This window comes from Symphalangus syndactylus, chromosome 1, assembly GCF_028878055.3.
Source record: "Symphalangus syndactylus isolate Jambi chromosome 1, NHGRI_mSymSyn1-v2.1_pri, whole genome shotgun sequence".
In the NCBI taxonomy this organism is placed as follows: Eukaryota; Metazoa; Chordata; class Mammalia; order Primates; family Hylobatidae; genus Symphalangus; species Symphalangus syndactylus.
The window spans coordinates 112,801,715-112,813,138 of record NC_072423.2 but is presented as its reverse complement, the minus strand read 5'-3'; the positions used below and the strand labels follow the sequence as shown (position 1 = coordinate 112,813,138).

Below are 11,424 nucleotides of genomic sequence, written 5' to 3'. Positions count from 1 at the left end.
AAATCACACCTTGGATGGAATAGTTTTCCCCAAAATTTAAAGTGAGTTAAGTTTTGCCCATGGTTTTGAGTTAACCAACTCTTGACCTTGTGGGTGTCCACACACAAATTTTTCTATAGTAAATGCAAACTTTCTGCATGGCAGGCTTCCAGCTCTAACAAGCAAGTTTCAGAGAGCAGGGGCACTCTAGAAACAGAATCCTGACCTGTTAGTGAAGCATAAAATGAGCAGAGGCTAAGGCTGAGGTTGCATCTTAGCATACGGGCTAAAGAGGTCAAGTTTCATTTTACAGGCAAAAAAACATTAAATTCTCAATAATGGGTTGACTTAATTTGCAATTTTAGCAAGGATAGATTAGACAGGAAGCCAGCTGGCCTTTGCAGCAATCCACGGAAATATTACTTGCTCAAAGTAAACTTTAAAAAGCATGGTGGCTCACATCTGTAATCCTAGCACTTTGGGAGGCTGAGGTGGGAGGATTGCTTGAGCCTGGAAGGTCAAAGCTGGAGTAAGCCGAGATCACACCACTGCACTCCAGCCTGGGCAAGAGTGAGACTCTCAAAAAAATATATGTATATATAACATAATCAAATATGCCTGAACCCCTAGTTTTCCAACCCATACATAAAGGAACACATGTTTTCTATTCTGGGCGTCCCTCTGTGCTTCAGCCCAATATATTTTGTCCCCAGTAGCCGCCAGCATCACTAGTTATGTGTGGGCACTGCAGCCTCGACCTCCTGGCCTCAAGTGATCTGCATGCCTTGGCCTCCCAAAGTGCGGGGATTACAGGCATGAGCCACTGCGGCTGGCCTCAGGCACACTTTTTATGCGCCCATTTCATCTTGCAAATCAATCTGAACCACAAGTTTTTGGACTCAGAGCTTCTTGAGGAACTGTGATTGTCCCAAACACTAATTTTAGTTAATGTGGTCCCAGGACCTTAAAGGGAAATGTAATTCTCCTTAAATCCATCAAGAACTAGGCACAGAGCATGGGTTCAAGATCTTTTATTTTCAGAGCTTCCAACAGTTGGTTAGTGCTAGCTAAGCTGACATAATCTGAAGGCCATCCCACCTTTCTCTTTAGGCACTCAACCAACAGAATCTCTTTCTTAGAAACAAGATCATTAACCAGTTGGAATCTGTCTCAATGTGCGTGTAGGAAGAAGTCTTCTCCCCCACATTTTTCCCAACAAGATTGTTTTATAGCCAAATGTAACTCAAACCCATAACACAGCAACTAGCCATCTCCAGTATCACTGATTCCCACCCCCCCACCCCAAGAATAGGAAGTTGAGGTAAGAGGGAAGAGACTGTCTCCTGTTTAAGAAAAATCCGCCTACACCTCAGTGAAGCCGTGATGGTAAGGAGGCTGGCACCAGAGGGCAGGGATGAGTAGGCACTGAAACAGGCCTCTCTAGAATCAATGAAGTCCGCCCCAGCTCCTTGGATGAGGTGTTCTTTTGAAATTCCCACTTTTATGGGGTTAGATAAGGGGACAACCGGTGATGATTCATCACTCCCTGTCTCTCAAATTAAAACATGATAAACCCAAAGTTTTACCTTCAAAATCCACCAAGCTCCCTCCTGAGAAAATTCTATCCAGTCATGTCCATGCCAGCACCCATTCCCTCCTCCTAATGCCCAGGGCTTCCAGCCCCTCTCCTCACCCTTGGGTGGCCCATCCAACACTGATTTGATACTCTCTGACTCATAATATGACCATTTTTTAAAAATTAGAAAATAAAAGCTATCAATATCACAGCAACATAAGGAAGACACTCAGTGGACATGCTCCTCCCCCATCCTGTGGAGCCCACCTACCCCCACCCCCCTTCCCTGGGAAACCTACACTGCAACATTCCAGCACTGAGCCGGGGGTTGGAGGGGGGGAGCCGACAGATGCTGCCTCAAGTGCTTTCCTGACTGTGGCTCCTATACCAGCCAATGTCACGGAACTGGGGTGAGGAAGAACAGGGCCACATCTCCCACCAAATAGATCTCGGTGGCCAGTGGTGGGTCTGGGAGATTTAGCTTATGTCAGGCAGCCAAGCCTGGGTCCAACGCTCTCACCAGGACCCCAGTTCTTGGCTTAAATAGCAGCAGCCCCACTACCACAGCGCCTCCTGGGGGTGACAGAGCACCTAGCTTTCTGTCCGATAACTTATAACAGGTTTGCATTTTCTTACCCCCTTCTTTTTCTTTTTTTTTTTTAAATTAAAAGCCGAGGTAGTCCCTGGGATAATAAAACCCTACCTAGAATGGCAGTATTTCAACCTAATAAAGCAGTAAAATAGGTCTCCAGGAGTTAGAAAAAAAATAAAATAAAGTGATTGATGAAGTTGAATAAATTAAAGATATGGATTATCCCACAAAGACCTTTCCTTCCCAGGTTGTCTTTGCTATTTGGCCAGCAGCATTTCTGTGTAACTTCTCTACTCCCCTCCGTCTCCTCTCCCCTCATGAGATGGCTGGAGCCCGATAAGGCCCCGGCTGGTTCATCCCACTGTGGCTCAGAGCAGCTTGACACGGTGCTCAGAACTGCATTGTGGCACATTTCTGTCATGGACGGAGGACATCTAACAGGGACAGAAGAGGCGTAGCCAGCAAGATGCCCTGGGCTCCAACCTGGGGAGTGTGGGAGGTAGGTTTAAGGCATGGAAGTCCCAGGCCCCCTCTCCAAGTGTCACACAGCTGTCCCCTTTGCCTAAGTTTCTCTGCAGCAAACAGGGTAAAGGGGGAGGGAGGGAAGCTCGGGCTGCTGCTGGGTGGTCCTGCCACCCTCACAGCTTCTTCAGACGACTGTACATCTCCCTCTTGCTCTTCTCCCCTGCCCAGGTCCGGCTCTTGGTGCGGAACTTCTTCAGGTCTTCTTTAAAGTCCTCGTGGTGCATGGGCCGGTAGCTAGGGGGCTCACAGTAAGACTGAGGGGACAGGAGAGAATGAGGTTAGGGTACATCTGCCTCACACCCACAACCTGGTTTCCTCTCTGCCTAGGGCTATGAAAGCGGCCAGGCAGACCTAGGTGGCCAGTTCTACAGGGGCTTTCTTTGTGTTCAGCAGATACCCACCTTGTCCCCTGACCCCTGGAAAGAAAGTCATGACCATCAGACAGATCCATTAGTCTACCACTGGGGGCGGGGGAGGAGGGATGCTCTCCACAACCCCAGTCTTACCTGGCATTTCATAAAGAACTCCTTGTATCCCCCCTTCAGGACATACAGCTCAGGGTAGTGGAGTTTGGGGTATTCATTACCCAGGCGATCTCTCTCTCTCACATACCGGCACCTAGTCAGGGGAAGGAAGGCCAAAGCAGGGTTAGCTTTTCCAGCACAGAGCAACAAGACAACGCAGTCAAAGCAGCAGTTGTGGTCTAAGTCCCCCTTATACACATCTTCCCAACTTTACATTTATTCTTAGAAACAATCAGTGCTGAGTTGCAAGTTCCTGGCCACGTGAGCAGTACTCACAGCCAGTGCCAGTAGATGGTCTCTTCCCCAACTTTCCTTTCTCCAACAATCCTAGCATTTGAGTCCTGCCCAGCACCTTCATCACCAGTTTGCGGCAAGTTTCACTATATAAGCCAGCTTCCCCTTGCTTTCTCCACCCCAGCCTTCTCTTCAGCGAGGCTCCCTCACTCACCTCCTTCTACATAAGTGGGCTTGTTTCTTTCTGCGGCTTTTAAAGAGGCTCAACTTGCTCCTGCCTCGGGGCCCTGTTTCTATCCTCTGCCTGGACTGAATGGTCTTCAATATCCAGCCAATGGTTGCTTACTGCCTCGCCCTTGGTGAAAAAGCCCAAGGCCCCAAGTCCTTCAGAGGCCTACAGCTCATCACCCCTACTGCTGCTCTGCCCCTTGTTCACCCCACGCCAGCCCCTGCAGCCCCACTACTGTTCCTCCAGCCTGCCTGGGAGCTCCCACCACTGGCCTTATTTTCCTCTGAAGCACCTTCTGTTTTTTGAGACAGAATCTTTCTCTGTCACCAGGCTGGAGTGCAAGGGCGTGACCTTGGGCTCACTGCAATCTCCATCTCCCAGTTTCAAGCAATTCTCCTGCCTCAGCCTCCCGAATAGCTGGGACTACAGGCGCGTGCCACCGCCCAGCTGATTTTTGTATGTTTAGTAGAGATGGGGCTTCACCATGTTGGCCAGGATGGTCTCGACCTCTTGACCTTGTGATCCACCTGCCTTGGCCTCCCAAAGTGTTGGAATTACAGGAGTGAGCCACCACACCCAGTCACCTTTTTTTTTTTTTTTTTTTTTTTTTTTTTGAGATGGAGTCTCACTCTGTTGCCCAGGCTGGAGTGCACTGGCACAATCTCGGCTCACTGCAACCTCTGCCTCCTGGGTTCAAGGGATGCTCCTGCCTTAGCCTCCAAAGTAGCTGGAATTACAGGTGTCCACCACCACGCCTGACTAATTTTTGTATTTTTAGTAGAGACGGGATTTCACCATGTTGGCCAGGCTGGTCTCGATCTCCTGTCCACTCTGAAATGTAAAGTTCCATGAAGGCAGAGATTTTTTGGTCTGTTTTATTCACTGCTCTTCTCCCTCAGTATCTAGAAAGGTATCTGGTACACAAGAGCCAAGAGTATCTGCTGATTTTCTCTTGAAGCTCAGTGGTTTGGGGCCTTTGGTAGCTGCTCATGAGGGATGGGCACCAGCTTCCTCAGCAGCACGTAGCTTAAACCATTTGCCTGTGGCTAAAACGAGTTTGGCTGGGTGCGGTGGCTCACACCTGTAATTCCAGACTTTGGGAGGCTGAGGTGGTGGATCACGAGGTCAGGAGTTCAAGACCAGCCTGGCCAAGATAGTGAAACCCCGTGTCTACTAAAACTACAAAAAATTAGCTGGGCTTGGTGGCAGGCGCCTGTAATCCCAGCTACTTAGGAGGCTGAGGTAGAGAACTGCTTGAACCCAGCAGGAGGAGGTTGCAGTGAGCCGAGATTGTGCCACTGCATTCCAGCCTGGGTGACAGGGCAAGATTCCATCTCAAAAAAAAAAAAAAAAAAAGAGTTCACCTGTGAATCCCAAATCTTTCCTCAGTGGATTAACAGAAAGCCAGTGATGGCGAAACTCAAGTGGGGAATGAAATGTAAGGGGTATCTGTAGATGGTGATATAAACATGCAGCTTGCAAATACAGAATACAGAGATGGGGCGTTGTCTGTATATCTAGGTGAAGTTTCAATATGGTATAATAATGTCCTTTATATTAGAGGTGTTAAAGAGGAAGATGGGGAAATGAGAGAATTAAGAGAATAGCATCTTTTGGGCTGGGCATGGCAGCTCACACCTGTAATCCAAGCACTTTGGGAGGCCAGGATTGCCTGAGCCCAGGAGTTTGAGACCGGCCTGGGCAACACAGTGAGACTCTGTCTCTACAAAAAATACAAAAATTAGCCAGGCATGGTGATGCATGTGTGTGGTCCTAGCTTCCTGGGAGGCTGAGGTGGGAGAATCACTTGAGCCTGGGAGGCAGAGGCTGCAGTGAGCTATGCTCCTGCCACTGTACTCCAGCCTGGACAACAGAGACTGACCCTGTCTCAAAAATAAAAAAAAAAGAGAACAGCATCTTTTGTGGGTTTAAAAAAAATTTACATGTGTGTATATGTGTCTCTAGATTAGTTTGTTTCAGGCCTGTAATCCCAGCACTTTGGGAGGCCGAGGCGGGTGGATCACTTGAGGTCAGGAGTTCGAGACCAGCCTGGTCAACATAGTGAAACCTCATCTCTACTAAAAATACAAATATTAGCTTGGCATGGTGGCATGCGCCTGTAGTCCCAGCTACTCGGGAGCCTGAGGCAGAATTGCTTGAACCCGGGAGGTGGAGGTTGCAGTGAGCCGAGATCGCACCACTGCACTCCAGTCTGGGTGACAGAGCAAGACTACATCTCAAACAAAACAAAAAAACTGCTGAGTGAATAATTCCATTCACGAATGACCATCCTTTGGAGACAGACGTTTGAAGGACTTATGAGATGACAGTCAAAAGTGTCAAGTTCTACTGTAGTTGCCTGTGTGTAGAGCATGTACATACAAATGTGACAAAATATTAAAAATTAATAAAATCAGGTGAAGTGTGTACAAGTATAATCTTTGTGTGTGTGTGTGAGAGAGAGAGACAGAGTCTCACTCTGTCACCTAGGCTGGAGTACAGTGGCATGATCATGGCTCACCGCAGCCTCGACCTGCCGGGCTCAAACGATCCTCCCACCTCCTATTTTTTGTAGAGGTGGGGTCCCGCTGTGTTAGCCAGGTTGGTCTGAAACTCCTGAGCAAGTGATCCTCCTGCCTCGGCCTCCCAAAGTGTTGGGATTATAGGCGCCACTGTGCCCAGCCATAACCTCACCTCTTCTTGAGCTTTAAAATAGTTCAGGCCGGGCGCGGTGGCTCACGCCTGTAATCCCAGCACTTTGGGAGGCCGAGACGGGCGGATCGCGAGGTCAGGAGATGGAGACCATCCTGGCTAATATGGTGAAACCCCGTCTCTACTAAAAATACAAAAAAATTAGCCAGGCGTGGTGGTGGGTGCCTGTAGTCCCAGCTACTCAGGAGGCTGAGGCAGGAGAATGGCGTGAACCCAGCAGGTGGAGCTTGCAGTAAGCCAAGATTGTGCCACTGCCCTCCAGCCAGGGTGACAGAGCGAGACTCGTCTCAAAAAAAAAAAAAAAAAAAAAAAAAGGTTCAAAGGGGTGGGCACAGTGGCTCATGCCTGCAATCCTAGCACTTTGGAGGCCAAGAGAGGATTGCTTGAGGCCAGGAGTTCGAGACCAACCTGGCCAACATATTAAGACCCCATCTCAAAATTTGAAATTTCTGCTGGGCGTGGTGGCTCACACCTGTAATCCCAGCACTTTGGGAGGCCAAGGCGGGTGGATCACCTGAGGTCAGGAGTTCAAGACCAGCCTGGCCAACATGGTGAAACCCCCATCTCTACTACAAACACAAAAATTAGCCGGGCATGGTGGTGCACGCCTGTAATCCCAGCTACTCAGGAGGCTGAGGCAGGAGAATCGCTTGAACCCAGGAGATGGAGGTTGCAGTGAGCCGAGATCATGCCACTGCATTCCAGTCTGGGTGAAAACAGTGAGCCTCTGCCTCAAAAAAAAAAAAAAAAAAAAAAAGAAGACGAAGAAGAAAAGAAAGAAAGCGAAAGCAAGCCAGGTGCAATGGCTCATGCCTGTAATCCCACTACTTTGGGAGGCCGAGGCAGGCGGATCACCTAAGGTCGGGAGTTCAAGACCAGCCTGACCAACATGGAGAAACCCTGCCTCTAGTAAAAATATAAAATTAGCTGGGCATGATGGCGCACGCCTATAATCCCAGCTACTTGGGAGGCTGAGGCAGGAGAATTGCTTGAACCCGGGAGGCAGAGGTTGTAGTGAGAAGAGATTGTGCCACTGTACTCCAGCCTGGGCAACAAGAGCAAAACTCTGTCAAAAAAAAAAAAAAAAAATTGAAATTTCTTAATTTAAAAATGTTTTTTTTTTAAATAAATTGGTTCAAAATAAAAAGGTGGCATAAGAACATGGTCCTGCAGAAATCTCCCTTGGACCATCCTAGTTAAGCTGCACTCTCTGTCCTACCTCTCCGCCTGTCCTCCTGTTCTCTTAGCATTTATATGGATCCCCACTTGGATCTCTGCTGCAGCAGGGTCCTTGTTGGTCCTGCTCGCTGTGATATTTTTACTGTACTGTGCTTTACTGTAGTTACATTTTTATTGTCAGTGCCTGACACACAGCAGGCTTGCAATCCTTTTAGAATGGACACAGATGACTGATGGGCAGCTCTTTGGCCCCCTTTTTTCTTTTCACCCTGAAATTGGTAATAATATGAAGTGTTTCAAAGCATCATATCATATCAGGTTTTACAGAATGAGAACTTCACACTTTTCTGGCATTTGCGTAAGGAATGGTCACTTTGTACTTGAAGGAGGTCACATGAGAACAGTAGCCCCACAGGTCAGACTAAGGACAGTCGGGGAGACTGGAAGAGCCAAAGTTCACCTCAGGATAAAATTACATATGAAAATGGCTTGTTATGTGCAAGAGGTTGCTTGATATGCTAAAATATGGTTCAAGTGCAAGCCACAAACCACCATGTCCCACAAAAGCATCATGGAGCCTCTGCCCTAGAACCCAGTTCCGTGCAGCACTCACATGCGGGGACCTCTCTCAGAAGAAAACTCGCAGTGAAACACAACGATGACACGCTTGCCATCAGTAGGTACAATGGGCTTCTTCAGTAAGAAGTCTTCAACCTCTTCTTCCATGTGCAAGTTCACTGCACCCTATGAAGACAACAGAGACCCTTGGAACCTGCACGTTTCACACATGAAGTAATGATTCAGCAAGATGTAATGATTCATCAAGAGTGATCTTTAAGTCCACAAGACCAGTTTGTGATTTTTGCAGTTCTTCTGGCTGAATAGCCCAGTAGACCATCTGGCACCTGTATCTCAATGGAGTTTTGTGGGTCCATACACATTCATCATACAGTAATGCACATGGGGACTGGAAATGGGCAATTCAAATATGACAATGGTACACTTTATAGGTAGTTTTATAAATTTGGGGATTTTCAAAAGCTACAAGACAATGGCAAACAGTAACATCGTATTTAAAGTACCTCCTTACTATATTTAAACACTATTAATCGGGTAAGACATTAAAACGGCAGGCCAAGCGCCGTGGCTCACGCCTGTAATCCTAGCACTTTGGGAGGCTGAGGTGGGCGGATTGCCTGAGCTCAGGAGTTCAAGACCAGCCCAGGCAACATGGTGAAACCCTGTCTCTATTAAAATACAAAAAAAAAAAAATTGGCCGACCATGGCAGCGTGCACCTGTAGTCCCAGCTACTTGGAAGGCTGAGGCAGGAGAATTGCTTGAACCCAGGAGGCAGAGGTTGTGGTGATCCGAGATCATGCCACTGCACTCCAGCCTGGTGACAGAGCGAGACTCTGTCTCAAAAAAAAAAAAAAAAAAAAAAAAAAAGAAGATTAAAACAGCAAAATCAGATCAGTTCCTTTCTTCTTGGGAGCGTGTGTCCCAACACGCCCCTCCACCAGGCAGCTTGCTGAACAATCAACTTTGGAGGCATCACTAAGCCTGGCACAGACACCGGGACATGTTGCCAGAGATGGGCTTCTCCTCATCAGGAGCCCTGGGGTGCTCAGACATTGGTACCCAAGCCTCTTAAATGCTACAAAACCCATTCTGATCCCCCTGAATGACTTAAACATCAGTGGGTACCTCCTACAAGTGTCCTTGATAATGATGGTGTGAGGGACAAACATGAAGAGTAACGGTGGCACAAGGTGGTAGAGAGTATTGCAGACAAGGGAACATTCGTTAAGAGCACCTGGAATCAAATGCCTTCCACACTCACTGTATTGTTTCAAAATTCTAACAACTAGCATATGAGCTAAGCGGCCAGGTGTCACTGTCCTCCCCACTTTAAAACCACAGATCTTGTTTAGGGCTCCTTCTACAGCAAGTCTCACGAATCCATACCTTGATGTGGCCTCCCTCGTATTCATATGGGTATCGACAGTCAATGATAACAAACTCTTTAATGAGGTTGGCAAACTTGCCATTCAAAACAGATGCCATCTGTTGAGAGAAAACCAAAGAGAATCAACTTTGACCGTCAGGAAAAACTAGATTGAAGTACCCGATGTGTGGTAGGTTCCAAAAGGATGGACTTACAATTTCTGGAGAGATGTATTTTAAATCCTGATGTTTCCCAGCAACTGTATGAAAGAGATAACCCTTAAAAAGAAAAAAAGATACTTAAAGAATCTGAAAGCCTATATATTATTCACACTTATACTGTTTTGTCTGGCTGGTAGGAGGCATCTTTTAAAAAACAAACATTAATGGCCGGGCACGGTGGCTCACACCTGTAATCCCAGCACTTTGGGAGGCCGAGGCTGGTGGATCATCTGAGGTCAGGAGATCGAGACGAGCCTGGCCAACATGGTGAAACCCCATCTCTGTTAAAAATACAAAAATTAGCCAGGCGTGGTGGCATGCACCTGTAGTCCCAGCTACTCGGAAGGCTGGAGTGGGAAAATCACTTGAACCCAGGAGGCAGAAGTTGCAGTGAGCTGAGATTGCACCACTGCACTCCAGCCTGGGTGACAGAGCAAGACTCCATCTCAAAAAACAAACAAACAAACAAACATTAGTTAGTACACACTAGTTACTCTTCTAGTTACTTCATTAACATCCTGACATTTAATTTTCACACAAACCAATGAGGTATATTATCCCCATTTTGAGCACCTTATCCAAGGTTACCTAGCTAGTAAGGCAGATTTAAATAAAGAAACCTCAGGTAATCTCATTTTCCTCCTGCTTTTGTCAAGAATCCACATGTCAGTAGTTAGACTGCGAATAGCACTTAAACATACAGATTTCACTCATATACTGAGCACCTGCTATGTCCAGCATGGTGCAAGGCACTGGGGATAGGAAAAAAGGAGACCTAGCCCAGCCTTGAGGAGGAAGATGCGCACATTAGCAATTACTCATCAGGGCGACTGGCTGAGCCAAGAGTTCATCTATCCCCATGCATATGCCCATTAAGACAAATATAACCAGGCCTCAATTCAAGTTGAAAATTCCACTGAGTGTGGTGGTGCATGCCTGTAGTCCCAGCTACTTGGGAGGCTGAGGCAGGGGGAACACTTGAGGCCAGAAGTTCGAGGCTACAGTGTACTATGATAGCATGTGCGAATAGCCACTGCACTACAGCCTGAGCAACTTAGTAAGACCACATCTCTCCCTGCCAAACAAGAGAAGGTTCCAAAACTGAGGATACAGCTGGGTCTCTGCTTGTTCTCTTCATTCTCCCTGTTCCTTCGAAACCCATTTGGGCTGAAATATCAACGGCCCAAGCCCATACATTCCCCAACCTCCTAGCCAAGACAAACCCTTTTACTTCTCACGGCATGCTGTTTATGTTTACACCTCACTAAAATTTATTTCAGTCTACCATGTGGTACATGTAGTTCATGTCTCACCTCTCCAACCACATGCTAAATTCTTTGAGGGAAGGAACTGGATCTCATTTTGGAATCTCTGCCTAACACATAAGTGCTTCAATAAATGTTAACTAAATTAATGAATAAAACATTGATCTGGTAACCTTCAAGTCAAAATGTGATTAAAGAAGCTGCTGTTGACACATTCCCTGTCCTAGCCTTGTATTTTACTGCAGCCAAGCCTTCATGTAGCATATGAGGCTATTAGAAGATCTTTCTCTAGACTTCCTAGAGGGCCTTTTCCCTCAATGGCCAAGCTTCTCTGAATGGAGAAATTCAGTCTCAATCCCGTACCTTCTAAGATAACCTTTCGACGTGCAGACTTGTAGTGAGGCTACAGATTTATTTCTGCTTTATACTATCCTGCTAATTA

The 11,424-nt window shown here is 47.1% G+C and overlaps 1 protein-coding gene and 1 pseudogene across 8 annotated transcripts in view; one reads left to right on the top strand and one right to left on the bottom strand.

Annotated features, from left to right (window-relative positions):
• Positions 1 to 995: 995 nt before the first annotated feature.
• The window catches only part of CDC25A (cell division cycle 25A), a 32,636-nt gene continuing 22,207 nt past the window's right edge, over positions 996 to 11,424 (bottom strand). For all 8 annotated transcript variants that reach the window (XM_055278557.2, XM_063610146.1, XM_055278566.2 and 5 more), the window contains 5 exons: positions 9,712 to 9,774; positions 9,517 to 9,615; positions 8,164 to 8,294; positions 3,179 to 3,290; positions 996 to 2,926 (listed from right to left, as the gene is read on the bottom strand). In XM_055278557.2, the coding sequence (XP_055134532.2) occupies positions 2,786 to 2,926; positions 3,179 to 3,290; positions 8,164 to 8,294; positions 9,517 to 9,615; positions 9,712 to 9,774 (546 nt within the window). In that variant the 3' untranslated portion in view covers positions 996 to 2,785. The remainder of the gene's footprint in view (positions 2,927 to 3,178; positions 3,291 to 8,163; positions 8,295 to 9,516; positions 9,616 to 9,711; positions 9,775 to 11,424) is intronic.
• LOC134732231 (small nuclear ribonucleoprotein F-like) lies at positions 3,744 to 5,266 on the top strand (annotated as a pseudogene).